This window comes from Anabrus simplex, chromosome 2, assembly GCF_040414725.1.
Source record: "Anabrus simplex isolate iqAnaSimp1 chromosome 2, ASM4041472v1, whole genome shotgun sequence".
NCBI classification, from domain to species: Eukaryota; Metazoa; Arthropoda; class Insecta; order Orthoptera; family Tettigoniidae; genus Anabrus; species Anabrus simplex.
The window spans coordinates 1,149,012,839-1,149,038,978 of record NC_090266.1 but is presented as its reverse complement, the minus strand read 5'-3'; the positions used below and the strand labels follow the sequence as shown (position 1 = coordinate 1,149,038,978).

Genomic DNA, 26,140 nt, shown 5'->3' with positions numbered 1-26,140 from the left:
TTGCTTTCGAGTGAAGACAATAATAGAGGATTTTGTTGGGGATAAATTAAGACCTGTTTGAAATGTCCAGGTGTGGAGTTTCCTTGCAGCGTCATCTTGCCATAAACATGTTAACCAAAGAGACTGCGATGATGCGTAGATACATACGTCATCTGCATACAGAAAAACTTTGACTGTTTGCTTAAACATGTGATCGAGATCTGCAGTGTAGATGGCATACAGCGATCGATGCAGTCCATGGACAGTTCGACTTTCAGTTTATCACGGAAAGTTTCAATGACCATTCCATAGATATCCTCATTAGACGTCTCGCTCACTCCATGCAGAAGGAGACATTTACGCCTACTGTACTGCTCTGTATGTCCTAGTGTATTAGCTTGTAGTTAATTTTTTGTTTAGGATTGGGTTGGAAGGAGTCTTGAGAAAGATACCAATATTTGCATCTAGTTGAGATTGGAAAACCAGAGAAAACCATATCAAGTATGATTACAAGAGAATCATTTCCCCGTGCCATATCTATGACTGCTCTCCACATTGGCTAACGCTGTAACAGGCTGAGCTATCTCGGTTGATGACAACACATTCGTCAGTATTCAAAACCCTGTTGTGTATGGTAACTTGCATACCACTCTACACTGAAGATAACATTTTTCTTTAGAGTTTTATTTGCTTGAGAATGCTGTCTCAGAGGTAGAATTGCTTGTCTGATTGCCACAGCTACTGTGCAGTAATACTGTTTCTTCGCTGGTTACAACACGGCCAACTACCTGTCGACCAAAATATTATGTGTACTCGAGTTTGGAGGTTGTTTATGAAATAACCAATAGGCTTAAAAGAAATCCAAAAAAACCATACTTTTAGTAGTTTCATTTCAGATTTGGTCATGAAGATTTCGAACTTTTAATTTATATTTTAATATTTTTGTATCACAGGTGGAACGATTTTAAACGTGCTTCAACCATGCGTCAGTCTTAATAATTTTATTCTTAAAAATCCGTCATCTGATCGATTCCAAATTTCAAGAACATTAGGATGTAATATACATTTCAGAAATTTACGTTTCCAAGAAATGTTATCAGTTTTGTTAGGTAAGTTTGTCTCCGATCGGGGTGATTGGCAAATTTCATTCTTGGTCGCGTTGTGATCTTTATATCCAATGGTTATACTGTATGACTATTAGCGACTCGTTGACTGAATGGTCAACGTACTGGCCTTCGGTTCAGAGTGTCCCGGGTTCGATTTCCGGCCGGGTCGGGATTTTAATTGCTTCTGATTAATTCTGTCCTTGGCATGACATTAAACTACGTCTACCGAGAGTGACCCCCTCTACCAAGTGCCAACGGCCTCCTCGGAGGGCGGATGAGCAGGTAGACGTCCAGAGCAGTCTCTTGTCCTTGGGGTGCGAAGCTGCCCCTAAAGGCGGAAGAGCCACTGGATGGCCAACGGCATAGGATCAGGAAGGCAAGGGGAAACCACCTGATTATCATCCCATGAGCGCACCATGCAGAGTCAAGAAATGAATATTGGTATGCTGCGCGACCCGAATAGCGATCGGCGTCAGTTTGGGTCCGGGCCGAACGATGTGAAATGTGCGACCGGACGTGCAGAGGTGAACGATCACGCCTCGCTTGGTAAATCTGCTACTGATCGACAATATGCAGACCAACTTCGCAAAGGTAAAGCAATAGCTACATGGAATGTGAGACGGTTACCTACTTCAGACGGGAAAACTTCGCATTGTAGAAAGAGAACTAAAGAAACATCAAATCGACATCTGTGGACTGGCAGAAACTCACTGGAAAGGATGTAGGCATTTTGAAACAGATGACCATGTAATATACATCGCCGGGGTAAATGATACAGGTCAGAATGGCGTCGCGTTTCTTGTTGATAAGCGGATATCCCAATATGTTGAGGAATACAGACCTATCAATGAAGGAATACTGACCCACACTCTCAACACCAAACCATATAAACTACACCTGATCCAGGTATATCTACCCACCATCGCTGCAGACGACTAAGAGATCGAAGACTTCTATGCAGACATGGAAGATACAATAACATCACTTAAACCAAGAGGTATTACCATCATATTGGGAGATTTCAATGCAAAAGTAGGAACCACCTCGATGGACAACCACTTTCGAGAAACTGTAGGACAATATGACCTGGGTGCACGTAATGAGCGAGGCAATCGGTTGATACAGTTTGTGCGGCGCGACGTAAAGCAAAATAGCAAAAAAAAAAAAAAAAAAAATACAATTTGCAACCGACAACAGTCTTTCCATTAAGAAAATCATGTTCAAACACCACAAACGTCGTCTCTATACGTGGACCTCCCCGAATGGGCATTTTAAGAACCAAATTGATTACATCCTAGCCGATAAAAGACGGAGAACCTCCTTCCGTAATGTGAAAACAAAAACTAGTGCCGAATGCGGATCGGATCATCGTTTAATCTGGACCTACCTTATGATCAAACTGAGCAAACCAATCGTCAAAATAAACTCGAAAATGTTAACGGCCTCTAAGCCAATATTACTTTCCAAGAAACACTCCGAAGCACTGGGCCACCTGACGTAGAGGGAAACTGTGACATGGCTTGGGAGAGAATTGAAGAATGGATCACAGATGCAGCGAGCAAGGCCCCCAAGATGAACACCGTAGTGAAGTGACAACACTGGATGACTGACGAAACTTTGGCACTGGTTGAAATGAGACTTAACATCCGGCTCACAGTTACAGATCCAGAACAAGGACGACTAATGAAAAAATGAACAATGATATCAAACACGCTTGTAGAAGAGACAAGAAGGAACACATTAAGAAAATGTGTGGGCAGAACCAGAGGCACATTCGACCAAAAATCACAGCGCAGAACTGTACGACGAGGTGAAATACTTAGAATGAAATTTTATGCCTAAGACTCATATTATTAAAGATGACCAAGGGGATATCATCATAAATGCAGCAGGCATCGCCAAAGTATGGAGAGAATACTGCATCAGGCTATTCACTGATGACCCACAACCAATGCCAGGTCACCAGAACCCAACAGACTTTGAGCCAATGATCCTTAGAGAAGAAGTGGAACGTGCAATAAAAAAGCTCCGGAACCGGAAAGCACCAGGCCAAGGTGGACTCACTGCTGAAATCCTAAAGAACATGGGTGACCTAGGTGTCGACATCCTCCACAAGTTATGTCAGAAGGTATGGACATCTGGAAATTGGCCGGACCAGTGGTGCCACTCCATCTTCGTACCACTGTTCAGGAAAGTTTCTCCACTTGACTGTGCAAACTATTGAACGATAGCCCCCATCTCCCATGCCAGTAAAATCATGCTCACGGTGCTGAACGAGAGGCTGAAGACCTTCTTACTTCCACAAATCTCAGAGGAACAAACCGGGTTTGTTCCAGGCAAAGGAACTCGTGAGCAGATCCGAAACATCCGGCAGCTCATAGGGAAAACAAGGGAGTACAATATCAAGATGTTCCTATGCTTCGTGGACCGCAAGAAAGCCTTCGACAAGGTAAAATGGTCAAAGCTCTGGGCTATACTCATTGAGATGGAGACGCCGAGACATTTAGTGTACCTGGTTCAACAGTTGTACTCTTCGAACACTGCGACAGTGAGAGTTAATGGCAACTTCTCAGACATCTTTTCTACTAGTGCTGGAGTGCGACAAGGTTGCATTCTCTCCCCCCTCCTATTTAATGTATACAGCAAGTACATTATGAGGGAGATTCTCGAGGATTGGAGTGACGGTATCACAGTTGGTGGCAGGAAAATTAACAATCTCAGATATGCGGATGACACTGTGATAATTGCAACAGATGAACATGAACTAGAAGCCATTATGTGGAGGTTAGACGAGCGAAGCAGAGAATATGGTCTTTGAAATCAACAATAAAAAGACCAAAGTGATGATTGCTGATTATGAGATTGTCAGTCGCTTCGAGTATCTAGGATCTTTTGTCACAAATGCTGGAGACTGTGAACCTGAGATCCGCAAGCGCATTTCAGTTGCGAGAAATTCAACAGCAAAATTTACTCGCATCTGGAAGGACACCTCAGTCACTTCAAAGACAAAACTCACCCTCATTCCAACTCAGATCTTCCCTATCGCGACCTATGCATCAGAAACTTGGACGATGAAGACGGCGGATCGCCGCCGGATTGATGCTCTAGAAATGTGGTGCTATAGGAGATTACTGCGAATACCATGGACTGCACACCGTACTAACGAATCGATCCTACAACAGCTCGGCATCAGAACAAGACTACCGACCCTTATCAACCAAAAACAACTCACATATTTTGGTCATATTGTCAGAAGACAGGAAGCAATGGAAATACTTATCATAGAGGAAAAAGTCGACGGCCGAAGACCTAGAGGACGTGGACCGTTACGATGGATGGACCAGGTCAAGAGCTTGACCGGGATGAGCTTACAGCAAGCAAGTCACCATGCCCAAAGCATGGAGGAAGATCACCAAAAGGATTGTCGCGTGATGCCACTACACTCTTACGAAGGGCTGGACTAAAAGAGAGAGAGATTAATTCTTCAGGCTCAGGGACTGGGGTTTGTGTCCATACCAACACTCTCCTCTTCATATTCACACAACACACTACATTACCAACCACCACATAAACACGCAATAGTGATTACATCCCTCCATATAGGATTGGCATCAGGAAGGGCATCCGTCCGTAAAACAGTGCCAAATCCACGTATGCGACGCAGTTCGCACCCGCGATCCCACAGGTGTGGGAAAAGAGGTGGGAAAAGAAAGAAAGAAAGAAAGAAAGAAAGAAAGAAAGAAAGAAACTGTATGACTATAAAATATGTAAATGAATTCACTTGTTTATATCAGTTTGTATTTGTATTGGGTAGAATGATATGGATCAGTAGCTGGCCAGTGCAGGGAAAGTGGTACGACGTTGCCGCGGTAGCGTGAGGCACCGCTCCATGCCGCGCCCCGCTCGGAGTTGAATCTACTGATTACAAGTTGCATGTTCAGTAACATATGTTTAACAGTTTCCTCTGGTATTTAATAGTTACCTGTGATTAGCATTGAAACAAATGGTATTAAGAGGCCATGAAAAACATTTCTCATCAGCTTTTGTCATGGGTACTTTGGACCTCCAATGGCAGCTTTAAAAATGTTTTAGTGTATTTTTACTTTTTATATTTTAGGTTTTTAATTTTTTGAGTATTTACTTGCGTATATCAAACTATTTACAATATGTACATTCGAGAAACAATATGGTAGGTAGCAGAGGGGAGGTCAGGCTGGCAGGTAAACAAACCAAACCAAACCCCATGGCACTACAGCCCTTGAAGGGCCTTGGCTTACCAAGCGACCGCTGCTCAGCCTGGAGGCCTGCAGATTGCAAAGTGGCGTGTGGTCAACACGACGAATCCTCTCGGCCGTTATTCTTGGCTTTCTTGACCGGGGCCGCCATCTTACCGTCAGATAGCTCCTCAATTCTAATGACGTAGGCTGAGTGGACCTCGAACCAGCCCTCAGGTCCAGGTAAAAATCCCTGATCTGGCCGGGAATCGAACCCGGGGCCTCCGGGTAAGAGGCAGGCACGCTACCCCTACACCACGGGGCCGGCTGGCAGGCAAACACGTAAACCCTATTTCAGCACGCCTCACATAAAATAAATCACTAAATAATTAAGACAAGATGTTGAACTTATCTGGCTGCCAGTAGCTCACTGTGAAATGACCGCGGCAGAAATGATTTGTGCCTTTGTGAAGAACAACATTGAAAAAAATAAACCGAGCAAACGCTGAAGAGAAGGGAAAACGCATAAATGTGACAAGAGACCCATGCCAAGAAACCTTACGTTCCGTATCGCCTGATCTCTTGAAAAAATGAATAGAGCATGTCATAGAAATTGAGAAAGAATATTAGGGAAAATACCACCTTCCTGAAGAGATTCAAGTCCAGCCAGTTGTAGTCAGTCTTGAACGTTGTGATTATGAAAGCGATTGGCATTAATTAGAAACTGATGACGATATTTCTAGTGATGAACTGCAAGTAGACTCAAACCAATCATTAAATACCGGAGGAAACTTTTAAGCAAACGGTGAAGCAAATGTTACTCTGCATGCAATTATCCGATAGAAGTACAAACTGATATAAAATGTGAATTCATTTGCGTATTCCGCAGTCATACAGCGTAACAATTGGATAAATAACGATCACACCCCGAGCCACGAAAAAGTTATTTTACAAAACTGATAACCTTTTTTTTTTTTTTTTTTTTTGGAAACAACAATTTCTGAAGTTCATAAACAATATGTAAAACATAAAAAGGTGTGTTATGTTGCGTTAAAGTTTGGATTCGATCAAATTAAGATTTTTTGAGAAACAATGTCTTAAATTTGACGCATGGTTGAAACATGTTTCAAAACGGGCACGTCCTTCTGCGATAAAAGTATTAAAATATAAATGAAAAATTATAAAACCTACATGTTGCAACACAAAATAAAACGAGGAACGCGATGGTGTTATTGGATTTTCTGTAGGTCTGTTGGTTGTTTTATAAACAACCTCGAAACTCAAGCAGGCATCAAATTTTGGACGACAGTAGGGGCCCCTGCTGATAATGAAGGAATAAATTATTGAAAACCCTCGACCGGTGTTTATTCCGGTGCGGTATTAGTTTATGTTCTGCTTCCTTCACCTGTTGTATTTGATGCAGATATTTAGAAATGATTGACACTGATACATGTGACTCTTGGGCGAGTAATCTGACTACGATGCGAGTAATTGTCGCCACGTACAGTATGTCTTCATGGCGTCGTTAGACAAGACGAAATATTTTCCTCAGCTCTCGTCACTCTTTAGACTCGTGTCTTGGAAGATGAATGTCTCAACCCACAAATGAACATGTCAGGCAATGTTTTCTCCTTTTTTCATAGGGAGGAATGCAATACGATAAGTTAGTGTCAAATTGGGATACATGAAGCAGAATCAACAGTAATTCACTCGCACGTGACGACTAATTACCACGGCTTTTCGCATTACAATGTATCTATAGTGCAATTATTCCCCTTTCATTTCATAGGAATATCGCAGTGATAAAGCTGATGTGCTGGGAATTATGACGAGGTGAATTTGACACCTCAGAAATTTGGTCATTATATTATAATATTATGTCGAATTATCCGACATATACTACGATCAGATAACTACAGTATTATTAGCACAACAGTATGCAAACATTTTCTATTGTAAATTAGCATGCAGGTATGTACGAACGAAAACGGTGGATATGATGAACTAGAGTATTCTTATCTGTCTGTCATCAGCTGGTTGGATCTTCAAATAGCACCACCAAAGGTTATGCAGTTACAGGAAAGCCGATGGTGGCGCCAAAATGAAGCGTACTAGCCAAGTTGAGGAGTGAGGTAATTGTTTTAAATGCTATTTGCTTTACGTCCCACTAACTACTATTTTTACGGTTTTCGGAGACGCCGAGGTGCTGGAATTTAATCCCGCAGGAGTTTTCTTACGTGTCAGTAAATCTACCGACACGAAGCTGACGTGTTTGAGCACCTTCAAATATCACCGGACGGAGCCAGGATCGAACCTGCCAGGTTGGGGTCAGAAGACCAGCTCCTCAACCGTCTGAGCCACTCAGTCCGGCAGTGAGGTAGTTTGCCATTGCTTTCCTCACTGGGCCAGAAAGTGCTATTGCAACACGACTGACACTATGAGCATCATCTTTCTTAACAATCAGACGCACTGATCGTGCTCCGAATGTCATTACTGAGCACCACCCATATCCCAGCAGCTTCCATATTGTCACAGCCATGGATGAGACTGAGACTTCAGTGGAAGCTACATTTTGTTCTGGCCTGTACCGAGACCAATGCAGAAGTACTGCATCTATCAAGAAATGGCAATAAGCGGCACTATTCTCATATGTTTTCGAATATATGAAATTAATTTTACCTTTATTAACGTTGCCTTCGGGCTGAGCAGCGGTCGCTTGGTAGGCCATGGCCTTTCGGGGCTGTTGCGCCATGGAGTTTTAGGGGGTTCATTAACGTTGGTGTCACATTTGGTTTATTGTTAACTGTTCCAGTCGCACGTGTTTTTCGCAGTCATGTTATTTATTTATTTATTTATTTATTTATTTATTTATTTATTTATTTATTTATTTATTTATTTATTTATTTTATGCTTTTGTATGTGGCGGAAGTTAGGGCTCACGGCCCTCTCTTACACTTGGCCCACTATTTGGCGATTTTTATTTTCAGTGTTGGAGATGTCACTTTTGTGCCTACTGCTAGGAGAACGTCTTTTTAACCTATAAAAGAAGCTTAGTGTGGTGGTATTCAGAGGCGAAGCGTGAACTAAGTAAGCGGGGAGTCAGAGATTTTTTTATTAGAGATTTTTAAATTTAAACTCTTTTAATCATATTATATATGGAATTCTGTTTTCGACGCTTACAGATCTGTATTCAATACTATATTAATGACTGAAACTAAGACAAATCCTATAACAACCTATAACCCTACATCCACTCGTTTTATCTTTAAATATAGACTAAATGGACAGCGAGAGTTGTCAAATAACAACATACTTTTAGAATGAAAAACCTGCTATGTAGATTTAATAAGAGAAATAAGAAATGAATAGATTTTCGTACAAGTGACCTTATACACAATATTCTTGTAAATGAGTTCAATCCGCCTGTCCTTCATTTCAGCAAATACATATCTATTACCCTCGTCTTGAAGTCGGGCGAATTGCTAAGATGCCACAGCAGTTACTTCTACATAGCTAGAGTTTCCAAGTTAGACAGTCTCTGGTTGGTCACTGAATTCCTTAAATAGGTTTTGATTCGTTTCAAGGCACTCATAGCGCGTTCACTAGAAACTGACGTTAACGGAATATACGACATCTAGTTAAGGAATTTTGTTGTTTCCGTATGCACACTCTGGAGTTCATTATAAGCCAATAGTTGTGGGGGTTATAATAATACCTTAACTAATATTGGCGGGCAAGGAAAAGCATGAACGTGAAGGGTTTTCATGTTGCCATTCATTTATTAAGTGTAAGTTTGCTATATTTCGTACTTCTTTTATTTTTTTTAAATGTTATTTTTAGACATGTCTTATAATAAAATAAATTCAAATTAACTACATTAAAAGCATGTCTGAGATGGTAGCCAATAAGAGCACCTTTATACGCGAGATCCAAATACTAGCCAATGAGAGCAAGAAGAGACGCTGGCAAGTCTGTCTACTGGGCGGAGAAATTTCGCTATAGGAAAGTCATAGTTCCACAGTTAGCATCTACAGATAGCGTTAGTGTTGCTCTACCTGAAAGCTTTGAAAATCAAAGGGATCATACACAGAATGGACAGCGTCTACTTTCGCCTACGTGCTTCGTGTAACTGATGCGAGCCCTAACATTGCCGAAGTGAGATGAAAATAACTAAAGCGGGGAATACTATAATGTCATGAATGTGGAAATAATTAATGTTCTAAAAATAATTGAATTAACTAGACAGTATTTCGTTCACAAAATGTTAAGGGTACACGCTGTCTTCTCCCCTGACGCTTCGCCCCTGGTGATATTGGGTAGCCAATAGTCTCTTAGAAGGCCCGCTTATGGGTGTGCCTTGGACAATCTTAGTTTACGATTTTGACTGATAAAAAAGTATTACTGTCCGCCTCCGTGGTGTAGTGGTTAGTGTGATTACCTGCCACCCCCGGCTCTGCCACGAAATTTGAAAAGTGGTACGAGAGCTGGAACGGAGTCCACTCAGCCTCGGGAGGTCAACTGAGTGGAAGGGGGTTCGATACCCTCCTCAGCCATCCTCGAAGTGGTTTCCGTGGTTTACCACTTCTCCTCCAGGCAAATGCCGGGATGGTATACCTAACTTAAGCCCACGGCCGCTTCCTTCCCTCTTCCTTGTCTACCCCTTCCTACCTTCCCATCCCCCGACAAGGCCCCTGTTCAGCATAGTAGGCTAGGCCGCCAGGGCGAGGTCGTGGTCCTCCTCCCCAGTTGTATCACCGGACCAAATGTCTCCCGCTCCAGGACATTGCTCTTGAGGCGGTAGAGGTGGGATCCCTCGCTGAGTCCGAGGGAAAAACCAACCATGGAGGGTAAACAGATTAAGAAGACGGAAAAAGCATTACTGACATTAACACAACTATTGCAACACTTTGTTCATTTGCTTTCCCTTTCTTTCTTTCTTCCTTCCTTTCTTTCTTTCTTTCTTTCTTTCTTTGTGGATCGATCTTACGAAATCAAGGTAAAGAAAGATTCAGTACTACTATAAATGTGGAAAGAACGATTCTTCATTTGATGCTATAATCTAATCACTTTAAATACATGTAACATAAGGTCTAAGTGATTTGTTTTGGGTAATACTTTTAAACATTAACAAAATAGATGTATACAGAATAACTGTAAAGTATCTATGGTTACCTAATGTCAGCTTTGGAAATTTTAGAAATATCAAAAACAATATTATCTTAGCCTGTTGTACCTTAGGTAACATCAGTGCTGAACATCGTAATGAAAGTGACATGTTCCTATACGTCTTTTAAATGTTGAAAGATTTCTGATAGAATGGTTAACTGTTACAGCAATGACACCGTTGGAATATCTTCATAACTACGTCTCAGTGTCAAGTGGTCGGAAGTTGCTTTACAACAGAGTCTTTAACAGACACCGCGAGGAGCCAGAGGATGATGATGACGAGGAAGAAGAGGCTAACCGACGAATACCGTCAAAGGTAATTCTTCACTCATTTTAAGGTCTGGGATTGCCGTAAATCAGTATTATAGAGTTCAAGTGGTCAATGCGCGATTGGTACTATTACGGCACTGTAGAACCCTGTACTCAAAATTAGCAACGGTGAGAAATACCGTAACAGTTCACTCAATAAACCCTCAAATATTGGCCGCTGTATTGAAGGTCAGCCATTTATATGGATCTGTGGAGACTGCGTAGCCACCGTCTAATAATCCTTGAGTGCACTTCGGCTGTAATAAGCATATCGATAATTTTCCGAGTCTGTATTCAAGAAAACGCGTATGAAGATTCCTTTTTGTAATTCAGCATGGATATGCCTAAGCGAAATCTTGCTTCGTTTTATCGAACGATCTCGAACAAATTATATTTATTCATTAGGTACTGCTACTACGAAAATGTTTTCATTCCTCCCCTGAGGGGGCGGGGGAGGCGGGCCTCTTAGACGGTGACGCCGTCTCTCAGGCCGGGAGATTCGTTACGGTGAAGAAGATGCTCGGAGAGGGTGATGGGGGTTGGCGGCCGTGGCCTATACTAGGAACTGTCCCGGCATTCGCCTTAGTGCAGGAGAATGGAAAACCACGGAAAACCATTCTCAGATCAGCCGACAGTTGGGGCCAGCCGTGAGTTCGGTTGCCGGACAATTGCGGTTACTGAGATAAACTTGTGCCCACTCACAGAAATTCCCCAGTTCTCACAGGACATTTGCCGTCACTGCAGCAGTGGGTGGGCCTCATTAGCTTAATCTCGGGGTATCCCCGCTAACTTGCCTGAGCACCTGCTCGCTCCTTGCAGATCAAACTGTTTCTCTCGCGGGCATTATTTAGAGATTGATACCTTCAGCCACACACATCATTCTATACCGAAACTTCCTGGTATGACTACTGTATTTACGATTGTGTGCTATAATGGAGTTGACAGTTACTAATCAGGGAAATCGTTGTGCACTTGCAAAGGTTTAATGTACAGAAAGTATAGGGAGAGTCAACCTGGTATTGTCTCCTGAGTGTGTCTGAAGGAGAAGAACAAGTTTAAAGAACGGCTGAGGACAAGAGGTGAAGAAATACTTCATACCATCGTTCATCAATGTGGACAATATGAAGAAGCAGCCTTCAGAGTGGAAAAGCAGGTTCAAGAGGCAAAGAAGATAGCAAGCGAAGAAGCGACTCCACCGCTATCACAGATTTTTGTGCAGGAGTTGGGTGATCTGCATAAAAGGGGCTACGACTTTGTTACCGATATGCTAGCTCAAGAAACTTAAAAAAGAACAATGCGTCAACAACGAAATCATGCACGCGGACTTCAATAATAATGTTATTTGCTTTACGTCCCACTAACTGCTCTTTTACGGTTTTTGAAGGCGCCGGGGTGCCGGAATTTTGTCCCACAGGAGTTCTTTTACGTGCCAGTAAATCTACCGACACGAGGTTGACGTATCTGAGCACCTTCAAATACCACCGGACTGAGCCAGGATCGAACCTGCCAAGTTGGGGTCAGAAGGCCAGCGCCTCAACCGTCTGAGCCACTCAGCCCGGCACGCGGACTTCAAGTAGAGCTAAAACCAAGTGTTGAGATAATTCTTAATGAAGAGGTGGTAAGGATGAATAATGGCAGTCCGTTTCTTTTAGCTGACGATGGCATGGGAGAAAGAATCATAATATTTAGTGCCGAAAAAGGAAGTCTTAGGCATTGTGCGCATTTATTTTATGGATGGCACGTTCAAAAGTAGATATAATGGAGAGTTCTGCGGCCTCCACCTCCACCGGCCCTCCGCAGAGGCATCCTCCACCACCTCCTCCCAAGGCCGCACTAGATAGGCCACAAGGCTCGGACCGTGACGTCACGATAGTGGCTGGCGTTCAGCATGGCAGTGTAGGGCCCGCTCTCACTTTCACCATGATATTGTTCATTTATTCAACCTTAACGATATAATTCACTCCTTCAATTGTGGCTTTACTTAGGCTTGTATACTACACGAGTTTTATGCGGGGAGAAAACTGGCTGGGCAATATATGTACACTTCTTTACTTAAAATTATGCTGACATCTGTCACTTGTAACTGAACGCGGTATCGTGTAAAAGATTAGAACGCATAATACGTGTACAAATAGTTGTAATGTTACTAGGAAAATACATGATGGCAATTCACAACAATAGTCTGAAACCTTTCTTAGAAATTAAGCTGCAACTTAAAACTTACCTAACAATTCCTAAGGTTTCAGTTTATACATTTTTATTTTCCTGAGGATTTCTTCTTCTTAGCCATGAGTTTGTCTACGGTAACTTTGCTATTGTTATTCAATAATATATTACAAAAGATGTATATACATTTGTCAACGAAATGTTTAAAACTATTTATTTAATCACTGCATGTTTTAAACATGACGTTTTCGTTTTCCAGAACATTCTTAACAAGCGAAATCAGAATTTTTATCTGAGAATCCTCAGGTTTACATTTTGTAGCTCTAAAAGAGTCTGGTACAACACCTTTTGGTCCAGGGCAGGAGCAAGCCAAGGCCGCACTAGACAGACTCAGATAGACATTGTTTTTGTCTAACTCAGGGTTGTCAAAGTCAGGATAAGTTGTCAGCTTCATTAAGCCAGTTATTTATTAAGATTTTAAATAAATGACCAGTATCAAACAATTATTTATTTTTTGTGTTTCGTCAAATGGGTTTTGAAAAGTGGTTTGTAAATTGCTCTAGCACAGCTTTTCAAACATTTTCCTACTAACACAGTTATTAGAAATTATGCCCAGTAGGCCCTATTCGGGAGATTGTGGGTTCGAGCCCCACTGTCGGCAGCCCTGAAGATGGTTTTCCGTGGTTTCCCATTTTCACGCCAGGCAAATGCTGGGGCTGTACCTTAAGTCCAAGGACGCTTCCTTCCCACTCCTAGCCCTTTCCTGTCCTATCGTCGCCATAAGACCTACCTGTGTTGGTGCGACGTAAAGCAACTTGCAAAAAAAAAAAAAATGCATGCTACCTTATAAGCTATAGGCCTATCTATTAATACTTTAAAGACTTGCAAAGTTAGTTCTTCTGAGTAATGTCACGTTAGGTTCTTACATGGAAACAAATCAACGTCTTTATTTTTTAAAAGTTTGTGCAGTTGTAGCTAATGTAGTGTTATTTTCTCCGCTTTTACTACTAAAAGCAACTCCCTCTACCTTTCCTCCTACCGGGCGATTTGGCCATGCGGTTAGGGGCGTGCGGCTGTGAACTTGCATCGGGAGGTAGTGGGTTCGAATCCCACTGTCGGCAGCCCTGAAGATGGTTTACCGTAGTTTCCCATTTTCACACCAGGCAAATGCTGGGGCTGTACCTTAATTAAGGCCACGGCCGCTTCCTTCCAGCTGTTAGGCCTTTCCTATCCCATCGTCGCCATAAACCTATCTGTGTCGGTGCGACGTTAAAGCCAATAGCAAAACCAAAAACAAGAAATAAAACCTTTCCTCCTTTATAGTTCAGCTCACGTTTAACGTAGACTCTATCCAGCAAGTTACAAAATCTTTCATGCTCCTTTAACAATTTTAGTTTCTTTTTAAAGTAATTCCAATGTGAATCATCAATACCTGAATTTCCAGTGCCTAGTTTTGCAGTAAAAGACTGTGAATAATCGGGTGAGGCATTGTAATAAACGTTGACTGTCTTATCTTCTTTTACGCCCCAGGAAATGCGAAAAATATTGAAGTGAACCATGTTATTAGTATACAGGAGTAAGATACTTTCTTTGCAAAGGCTATATTTAACTGTTCCTTACAGAATTATAATTTATCAGTAATGATACACACATCAACTTCACCCTGAACGTCATCGAAGTCCTTGATCCTGTCGTATTCTTTTTCAGCTTTCTTTCTTTCCTTCATCTTCCCGTTTTTCAATTTCTTCTTGTCTTTGAATAGGATTTTTGCTCGGTGTTGGAAGAGTTTTAGACAGATAGGCAGGCACATTTTCAAACTTAGGAATAGCGTCGTTTGAGAGTTTTAAATAGTTAGGTTTTACAGTTTTTTTTTTGCTAGTTGTTTTACGTCGCACCGACACAGATAGGTCTTACGGCGACGATGGGACAGGAAAGGGCTAGGAGTGGGAAGGAAGCGGCCGTGGCCTTAATTAAGGTACAGCCCCAGCATTTGCCTGGTGTGAAAATGGGAAACCACGGTAAACCATTTTCAGGGCTGCCGACAGTGGGGTTCGAACCTACTATCTCCCGAATACTGGATACTGGCCGCACTTAAGCGACTGCAGCTATCGAGCTCGGAAGTTTTACAGTTAAAATAGACTCGTCAGGTCTTTTAACAGAATCGTCCCTAATTGCGAAACTTCGTCGAAGTGTTTTATGCACACAACTGAGCTTGCTGAAGGGACGAATTCGGATCGATGGATGGCTATGATCCACTTTTGTTTTCGAAACAAGTCAGTAGGAAATTTAAACACTGAAATATTAGGCTGTTTTGAACTGTAGTTGATTCTACAACCAGGTATACAACACGACGTGGCCATAATTCACAATGTTCACACACGTTTAAATCATTCAACACCATCGATAGCCTCACTGCTGCGGGGTTCAGATCAGCTTACAAATCACTGGCGAGAAGTGAAGCGGCTGGCGACTAGTGTGACGTAGCGCCCGAAGTGGAGGGGGAGCCTTATGGCCTGTCTATCTAGTTGGCCTTGCTCCGCCACACGCCCTCGGGAGAGCCCTCCTCCACCACCTCCTCCACACGCTCTCGGGGGAGCCCTCCTCCACCACCTCCTCCACACGCTCTCGGGAGAGCCCTCCTCCGCCACCTCCTCCACACGCTCTCGGGAGAGGCCTCCTCCACCACCTCCTCCACACGCTCTCGTGAGAGTCCTCCTCCACCACCTCCTCCACACGCTCTCGGCAGAACACTCCTCCACCACCTCCTCAACACGCTCTCGGGAGAGGCTTCCTCCACCACCTCCTCCACACCCTCTCGGGAGAGGCCTCCTCCTCACGCTGGCTAAGAGCGCGACCCCAACCTCACATCCGCCAACTTGGAGGGGCCTAACCCAACTTTTTATGGGTAAGAGAGCTAGCCTAACCTCATGGAAGGACCTAAAGTCAGTTATACAGCCGGATGCCCTTCCTGACGCTTAAGAGCGCGATCCTAACCTCACATTCGCTACCTTGGAGGGGCTTAACCTAACTTTTTATGCGTAAGAGAGCTAGCCTAACCTCACGGAAGGGCCTAACCTCAGTTTTACGGCTAGTTGCCCTTCCCGACGCCAATTGCACACGATGGCGGCTATACATGGCTCCTTATGAGACACCGCCTAACCTCACATCCGCTATCTTAGAGGGGCTTAACCTAACTTTTGACACGCAAGACAACAAGCCTAACCTTATAGAAGGACCTAACCTCAGTTTTACGACAGGATACCGTTCTCGACGCCAGTTGCATAAGATGGCGGCTACACATGACTCCTTATGAGACGCCTTAAGGGTGCTTACGCAAATTGATGGCTGCAAGATGACTGCTATACATAGGCTCTTATGAGACTCCCTTGGGATGCTTGCGCAAGATGGCGGCTATACATGGCTACTTATGAGACGCCTTAAGGGCGCTTGCGCAAGATGGCGACTGCTCTTATGAGACTGCTTAAGGGTACTTGCACAAGATGGCTTGAGACTCCCTAGGGATGCTTGCGCAAGATGCTGGACACAAGATGGCGGCTATACACGGCTCCTTATGAGACACCTTAAGGGTGCTTGCGCAAGATGACTGCTGCTCTTATCAAGAAAGCCAGCTTAGAGGCTAACGTACCGTGCTGCTTCGATTCATTAAATTTGGGGCTTAAAGGCAAAGTGTTAAATATCTCGAAAACGGTGCGTCGTAGAACAAAACGGACAAAATTTTTCTGTCTAATACTCAGGTTCGCAGTATCAGGAACATGATAGCATAATAAAAAAGTAGTCTAATGATGAGATCAACGGCTCGGTTCTTACTTAAGCCCTTTGGCATTTAGTCAGTTTTCGCTTGTCTTGAAGCAAGTTATCGTAACTTGGTCAGGTCTTGGAATGGTAGAGAGTATAACATGCTGTGCTGATTCGATTCATTAAATTTTGGGCTTAAATGCAAAATATTAAATATCTCGAAAACGGTGCATCGTAGAGCAAAACGGACAAAATGTTTCTCCCTTATAGCTAGGTTCGCAGTATCAGGAACATGATAGCATAAGCAAAAGTACTCTAATGATGAGATCAACGGTTCGGTTCCTACTTAGGCCCTTTGGCATTGACAGCTATCTAATTCTACAAGATGGCGGCTATACATAGCTTCTTATGAGACTGCTTAAGGGTGCTTACACAAGATGGCTTGAGACTCCCTAGGGATGCTTGAGCAAGATGGCGGACACAAAATGGTGGTTATACACGGCTCCTTATGAGACTGCTTAAGGGTGCTTGCACAAGATGGTGGCAGCTCTTATGAAGAAAGCTAGCTTAGAGGCTACTGCACAAGATGGCGGCTGCTGTTATGCATGTGGTAGAGGGCAATTTGAAATTCCACGTGCTCTTCAAAGCTACGTTCTTTTTGACAGCGGCCATCTTTAATCAAGAGAGCACCGTGCTGCCACCTTTAGCTACTACCTTTGAAATGTGGTGGTGGCAATTTGAAAATTCTACGTGGTTTTGATAGCTGTCGACCACCATCTTTAAACAACAACACATCGTGCTGCTATCTTTATGACACTAAACCTCATCCTTATACACGTGGTGGTGGGTAATGTGCTATTTTGACAGCTCCCATCTTTAATCAACAGAGCATAGTGCTGCTATCTTTACAGCACTAAACCTCATACCTTTGAAATGTGGTGGCGGGTAATTAAAAAAATCTACGTGCTTTTTTGACAGCTGTCATCTTTAAACAATGGCGGTTATACATAGGCTGTTAAGGCCTCATCCTTCTCCTCCTCCTCCTCCTCCTCCTCCTCCTATGTCAAGGCATAGCTTTATCGAACAAGTTTAAACCTGCATCGCGAAGGCAAGAGTGTGCAGCGATAACATCATTGTACATGTTTAGAATCGCAGATCACAAAAGAAATAACAAGACTAGAATTAAACACTGTACTCGATGTCGTTAACATCAACATTGATCAGAATATTGATTGATGTGTTCAGAACACTACATAAGTGATTACCGAGCTCGATAGCTGCAGTCGCTTAAATGCGGCCAGTATCCAGTAATCGGGAGATAGTGGGTTCGAGCTCCGCTGTCGGCAGCCCTGAAGATGGTTTTCCGTGGTTTCCCATTTTCACACCAGGCAAATGCCGGGGCTGTACCTTAATTAAGGCCACGGCCGCTTCCTTCCACTTCCTAGTCCTTTCCTATCCCACCGTCGCCAAAGACCTATCTGTGTCGGTGCGACGTAAAACAAATAGCAAAAAAAAAAACATAAGTGATTAAGACTAGAATCGAACACTGTACTCGATACAACATGCGTTAAGAACATGTTAGGGGATACCTTTGTTCAAAGAAGATCAGGTTGAAACATAAGAAGACTAGAATCGAACACTGTACTCGATGCAGAACATTGTTTGATGTGTTCAGAGCAAAAGTACAACTTCATTGATTTGCCTAGTGTAAAAATAAAAAACTATGGAAACACTGTGCGCGTATCGCGTAGCTAACTCGCTCAGTAAATGATATTGCAAAAGTACAACTTCAATGATTTGCCTAGTGTAAAAATAAAAACACACTGTGCACATACTGCGTAGCTATCTCTCTCAGTAAACGATATAGCGAAAGTACGACTTCAAATGATTTACCTTCTATCATTTGCTTAGTACGAAAATCAAAACACACTGTGCACATATCGCGTAGCTAACTCGCTCGGTAAACAATAATCTGATTTAGTTACAGTAGAAAAAACATACATTCAAACCCAGTTCTATTATCGCAAAGACGGAAAGTGAAATTAAACAGAACGATTGGTGCTATAAGAAATACATTGGTTACATTTAAGTCCCTAGCAGTCGAACAAGTTATCGCATAAACATGAAATATCAGTCAATCTGTTGGCATGAGTTACAAGCATGTAGCTTATGAGGAAAGTAAAATTAAACAGAACGCTAGTGCTATAAGAAATACACTGCTTACATGTAAGTCACTAGCTGTTCAACAAGTTATCACATAAACATGTAACATGAAATATCGGTTCGGAAACATATTGTTTCAATCTGTTGGCATGGGTTACAAGCATGTAACTTATGCGGAAAGTAAAAATTAAACAGAACGCCTAGTGCTATAAGAAATACGCTGCTTACATTTAACAAGTTATCGCATAAACATGTGACATGAAATATCGGTTCGGAAACATATTATTTCATTCTGTTGGCATGGGTTACAAGCATGTAGCTTGTGCAGGCGAGGACTACTATGCAAAATGCTGAACCGAAAAAATAATCGTCATAGAGAATGGAACCTAGGGGTTACGTCTTATCATAAGGGCAAAAGGACTCTTTCTCCACCTCCATCTCCTGACTGTGTCCTGCTCCTCCTCCTCCTCCTCCTCCTCCTCCTCCTCCTCCTCCTCCTCCTAGGGCTAATGGGCTAAAGGGCTAAAGCGCCAAAGGGCTCCTCTACCACCTCACTACGCCCTCCTCCTCCCGGAAGGAGTTAGCTGAACGTGGTACACTTTTAACAGCAGCACACCCTCATCGATTGTTATCAGCAAGAACGCTTCTACTTTGTTAAGTGTAGCAAATTAATCTCTATTGGTAAATGGTTTTGTGTTCAGAACCGAAGACATTCATACCATACATAACAGGGAATGGAACTCAAGGGTCACATCTTATCAGAATTACCTAATAAAGAATAAATTCACCGACCTATTAGTGGTGCGATGAGTTGCGTTTTCCTAACAGAAATCAGTATCTGCTTGATTGTTTTAAGTGTTTGGAACACCGAACTTTTGAAGATGGCAGCAGTGAGGTTAGCGATGTTCTGTTGTTGGATTTTAAATTCCGCGCTACAACATGGATAAGGTGGCAGCCTTGAGGTTTAGCGCCGTAAAGATGGCAGCAGTGAGGTTAGCGATGTTCTATTGTCCTTAAAAGTGAGGTTAGTGTCGTCAAGATGACAGCTGTCAAAAAAGCACGTGGCTTTGTTTACCAAGAAGTGCACGTCGTCGTGACGTTACGGTCACGTGGTATGCTACATCAGCACGCGAATGCTCTACGTCGTCAAGAGCAGCATTAAGAATAGCTATGTTTAAAAATCTTGTGAACAGAGCAGTAGTAGGTATTTATTTTCCACTGCTAGAGCTTGTATCCATCACCTACCGATTTTGCATGCATCGACCATCATATTAAATTTCTTCCGCTAGAGTGTACAACGTTCGCCGCTACCTTAGCATAACCTATCTGCATGAACTTAAAGCACAAAGACTAGCTATGTTTTAAAGCGTGTACAGATTACGTATCGATAATGCATGCATCGACTATTGTTGTAAACTTCCTTCGCTGGAGCATGTAGCAATCGCTTATGTGTATTGCTAACCTATGTGCACGAATTTAAAGCACAAAGAATAGCTATGTTTAAAAGCGTGTACACATCACCTATCGATTATGCGTACATCGACTATGATACTAAACTTCTTCCGCTAGAGTGCACTGCTATCTTAGCATAACCTATGTGCGCGACCTTAAAGCACAAAGAATAGTTATGTTTACAAGCGTGTACACATCACCTATCGATTTTGCATGCATCGACTCACGTACTAAACTTCTTCCGCTACATTTTGCTAAAATCGTATAAGTTTGCTACAATCTTAGCATAACCTATACGCACAAACTTAAAGAGCAAAGAATAGTTATGTTTAAAAGCGTGTACACATCACCTATCGATTTTGCATGCATCGACTCTCGTACTAAACTTCTTCCGCTACATTGTGCTAAAATCGTATAAGTTTGCTGCAATCTTAGCATAACCTATACGCACGAACTTAAAGCACAAAGAATAGCCATGTTTAAAAGCGTGTACACATCACCTATTGATTTTGCATGCATCGACTCTCGTACTAAACTTCGACCGCTAGATTGTGCAGAAATCATATAAATTTGCTGAAATATTAGCATAACCTATACGCACGAACTTGAAGCACAAATAATAGCCGTGTTTAAAAGCGTGTACACATCACCTATTGATTTTGCAAGCATCGAGTCTTGTACTAAACGTCGACCGCTAGATTGTGCAGAGATCGTATAAGTGTGCTGCATTCTTAGCATAACCTATACGCATGAACTTAAAGCACAAAGAATAGCCATGTTTAAAATCGTGTACAGATCACCTATCGATTATGCGTACATCGACTATGATACTAAACTTCTTCCGCTAGATTATGCAGAAATCGTATAAGTGTGCTGCTATCTTAGCATAAACTATGTGCGCTACCTTAAAGCACAAAGAATAGTTATGTTTAAAAGCGTGTACACATCACCTATCAATGATGCATGCATCGACTATCGTACTAAACTTATTCCGCTAGAGTGTACAACGTTCGCTGCATAAAAAATAGCTATTTTTAAAAAATCTTCTAAGCATAGCAGCGGTAAAAATAGCGATGTTTAAAAATCTTGCGAACATAACAGCATTAGGAATAGCAAGGTTTAAAAGCGTGTACACATCACCTATCGATAATGCATGCATCTTCTACTAGAGCGTGCAACAATCGCCTGTGTGTGCTGCTATTTTAACATGACCTATGTTAAACTTAAAGCATAAAGAAGAGCTATGTGTAAAAATCTTGTGAACATAGCAAAGTTTTAACCACGTAGGCGAAGATTTTAAACTTCGCGTGCTGATGCAGCATACCACATGACCGTAACGTCACGACCACGTGCACTTGTTGTTAAACAAAGCCACGTGCTTTTTTGACAGCTGTCTACTTGACGGACCCTAACCTCACTTTTAAGGACAATAGAGCATCGCTAACCTAACTGCTGCCATCTTTACGGTGCTAAACCTCAAGGCTGCCACCTTATCCATGTTGTAGCGCGGAATTTAAAATCCAACAACAGAACATCGCTAACCTCACTGCTGCCATCTTCAAAAGTTCAGTGTTCCAAACACTTAAAACAATCAAGCAGATACTGATTTCTGTTAGGAAAACGCAACTCATCGCACCACTAATAGGTCGGGGATTTTATTCTTTATTAGGTAATTCTGATAAGATGTGACCCTTGAGTTCCATTCCCTGTTATGTGTGGTATGAATGTCTTCGTTTCTGAACACAAAACCATTTACTAATAGAGATTAATTTGCTACACTTAACAAAGTAGAAGCGTTCTTGCTGATAACAATCGATGAGGGTGTTGCAGCTGTTAAAAGTGTACCACGTTCAGCTAACTCCTTCCGGGAGGAGGAGGGCGTAGTGAGGTGGTAGAGGAGCCCTTTGGCCATTTAGCCCATTAGCCTTTTAGCCCATTAGCACTTTAGCCCATTAGCCTTTTAGCCCTTTAGCCCATTAGCCCTAGGAGGAGGAGGAGGAGGAGCAGGACACAGTCAGGAGGAGGAGGTGGAGGTGGAGGAAGAGTCCTTTGCCCTTATGATAAGACGTAACCCCGGGATCACGATTATTTTTTCGGTTCAGCATTTTGCATAGTAGTCCTCGCCTGCACAAGCTACATGCTTGTAACCCATGCCAACAGAATGAAGTAATATGTTTCCGAACCGATATTTCATGTCACATGTTTATGCGGTAACTTCTTAAATGTAAGCCGCGTATTTCTTACAGCACTAGGCGTTCGGTTTAATTTTTACTTTCCGCATAAGTTACATGCTTGTAACCCATGCCAACAGATTGAAACAATATGTTTCCGAACCGATATTTCATGTTACATGTTTATGTGATAACTTGTTGAACAGCTAGTGACTTACATGTAAGCAGTGTATTTCTTATAGCACTAGCGTTCTGTTTAATTTTACTTTCCTCATAAGCTACATGCTTGTAACTCATGCCAACAGATTGACTGATATTTCATGTTTATGCGATAACTTGTTCGACTGCTAGGGACTTAAATGTAACCAATGTATTTCCTATAGCACCAATCGATCTGTTTAATTTCACTTTCCGTCTTTGCGATAATAGAACAGGGTTTGAATGTATGCTTTTTCTATTGTAACTAAATCAGATTATCGTTTACCGCGCGAGTTAGCTACGCGATATGTGCACAGTGTGTTTTTGATTTTCGTACTAGGCAAATGATAGAAGGTAAATCATTTGAAGTCGTACTTTTGCTATATCGTTTACTGAGCGAGATAGCTACGCAGTATGTGCACAGTGTGTTTTTATTTTTACACTAGGCAAATCATTGAAGTTGTACTTTTGCAATATCATTTACTGAGCGAGTTAGCTACGCGATATGCGCACAGTGTGTTTCCATAGTTTTTTTATTTTTACACTAGGCAAATCATTGAAGTTGTACTTTTGCTCTGAACACATCAAACAATGTTCTGATCACATGTTGAAGTTAACAACATCGAGTACAGTGTTCGATTCTAGGCTTGTTATGTTTCAATCTGATCTTCTTAGAACAATGGTATCCCCTAATAAGTTCTAAACACATGTTGTATCGAGTACAGTGTTCGATTCTAGTCTTAATCACTTATGTAGTGTTCTGAACACATCAATCAATGTTCTGATCACATGTTGAGGTTAACGACATCGAGTACAGTGTTTAATTCTAGTCTTGTTATGTTTCTTTTGTGATCTGCGAGTCTAAACATGCACAATGATGTTATCGCTGCACACTCTTGCCTTCACGATGCAGGTTTAAACTTGTTCGATAAAGCTATGCCTTGACATAGGAGGAGGAGGAGGAGGAGGAGAAGGATGAGGCCTTAACAGCCTATGTATAACCGCCATTGTTTAAAGATGACAGCTGTCAAAAAGCACGTAGATTTTTTAAATTATCCGGCACCACATTTCAAAGGTATGAGGTGTAGTGCTGTAAAGATAGCAGCACTATGCTCTGTTGATTAAAGATGGGAGCTGTCAAAATAACACATTACCCACCACCACTTGTACAAGGATGAGGTTTAGTGTCATAAAGATAGCAGCACGATGTGTTGTTGTTTAAAGATGGTGGTCTACAGCTATCAAAACCACGTAGATTTTTTCAAATTGCCGCCACCACATTTCAAAGGTGGTATCTAAAGATGGCAGCACGGTGCTCTGTTGATTAAAGATGGCCGCTGTCAAAAAGAACGTAGCTTTGAAGAGCAGGTGGAATTTCAAATTGCCCTCTACCACATGCATAACAGCAGCCGCCATCTTGCGCAGAAACCTCTGAGCTAGCTTTCTTCATAAGAGCCGCCACCATCTTGTGCAAGCACCCTTAAGCAGTATCATAAGGAGCCGTGTATAACCACCATTTTGTGTCCGCCATCTTGCGCAAGCATCCCTAGGGAGTCTCAAGCCATCTTGTGTAAGCACCCTTAAGCAGTCTCATAAGAAGCTATGTATAGCCACCATCTTGTAGAATTAGATAGCTGTCAATGCCAAAGGGCCTAAGTAGGAACCGAACCGTTGATCTCATCATTAGAGTACTTCTTCTTATGCTATCATGTTCCTGATACTGCGAACCTAGCTGTTAGGCAGAAACATTTTGTCCGTTTTGCTCTACGACGCACCATTTTCGAGATATTTAACATTTTGCATTTAAGCCCAAAATTTAATGAATCGAATCAGCACAGCATGTTATACTCTCTACCATTCCAAGACCTGACCAAGTTACGATAACTTGCTTCAAGACAAGCGAAAACTGACTAAATGCCAAAGGGCTTAAGTAAGAACCGAGCCGTTGATCTCATCATTAGACTACTTTTTTCTTATGCTATCATGTTCCTGATACTGCGAACCTGAGTAATAGGCAGAAAAATTTTGTCCGTTTTGCTCTACGATGCACCGTTTTCGAGATATTTAACATTTTGCCTTTAAGCCTCAAATTTAATGAATCGAAGCAGCACGGTACGTTAGCCTCTAAGCTAGCTTTCTTGATAAGAGCAGCAGTCATCTTGCGCAAGCACCCTTAAGGTGTCTCTTAAGGAGCCGTGTATAGCCGCCATCTTGTGTCCGCCATCTTGCGCAAGCATCCTTAGGGCGTCTCAAGCCATCTTGTACAAGCACCCTTAAGCTGTCTTGTAAGAGCAGCCGCCATCTTGCGCAAGCCCCCTTAAGGCGTCTCATAAGGAGCCATGTATAGCCGCCATCTTGCGCGAGCATCCTAAGGGCGTCCCATAAGAGCCTGTGTATAGCAGCCATCTTGCAGCCACCATGTTGCGCAAGCACCCTTAAGGCGTCTCATAAGGAGTCATGTATAGCAGCCATCTTATGCAATTGACGTCGGGATGGGCATCCGGCCGTAAAACTGAGGTTACGCCCTTCCCTGAGGTTAGGCTTGCTGTCTTGTGCGTTAAAAATTTAGGTTACGCCCCTCTAAGATAGCGGATGTGAGGTTAGGCGGTGTCTCATAAGGAGCCGTGTATAGCAGCTATCTTGCGGCCACCATGTTGCGCAAGCACCCTTAGGGCGTCTCACAAGGAGTCATGTGTAGTCGCCATCTTATGCAATTGGCGTCGAGAACGGCATCCGGTCGTAAAACTGAGGTCAGGTCCTTCTATAATGTTAGGCTTGTTGTCTTGCGTGTCTAAAGTTAGGTTAAGCCCCTCTAAGATAGCGGATGTGAGGTTAGGCGGTGTCTCATAAGGAGCCATGTATGGCCGCCATCTTGTGCAATTGGCGTCGGGAAGGGCAACTAACCGTAAAACTGAGGTTAGGCCCTTCCATGAGGTTAGGCTTGCTGTCTTGTGCGTCAAAAGTTGGGTTAAGCCCCTCCAAGATAGCAGATGTCAGGTTAGCTCACTCTCTTACGTGTCAGGAAGGGCAACCGGCCGTGAAACTGAGGTTCGGCCTTCCGTGAGGTTAGTCTAGCTCTCTTACGCATAAAAAGTTAGGTTAAGCCCCTCCAAGGTAGCGAATACGAGGTTAGGATCGCGCTCTTAAGCGTCAGGAAGGGCATCCGGCTGTATAACTGACTTTTGGTCCTTCCATGAGGTTAGGCTAGCTCTTTTAGGCATAAAAAGTTTTGTTAGGCCCCTCCAAGATGGCGGATGTGAGGTTAGGGTCGCGCTGTTAGCCAGCGTGAGGAGGAGGCCTCTCCCGAGAGCGTGTAGAGGAGGTGGTGGAGGAGGGCTCTCCCGAGAGCGTGTTGAGGAGGTGGTGGAGGAGGGTTCTCCCGAGAGCGTGTGGAGGAGGACTCTCCCGAGAGCGTGTGGAGGAGGTGGTGGAGGAGGGCTCTCCCGAGAGCGTGTGGAGG

At 42.8% G+C, this 26,140-nt stretch overlaps 1 protein-coding gene across 1 annotated transcript in view; it reads left to right on the top strand.

The window, feature by feature from the left end:
• Window positions 1-26,140, top strand: part of LOC136863360 (uncharacterized) — a 411,613-nt gene that overhangs the window by 359,173 nt on the left and 26,300 nt on the right. Inside the window, exon 8 of the mRNA XM_067139751.2 lies at window positions 10,633-10,781. Within this exon, the coding sequence (XP_066995852.2) occupies window positions 10,633-10,781 (149 nt within the window). The remainder of the gene's footprint in view (window positions 1-10,632; window positions 10,782-26,140) is intronic.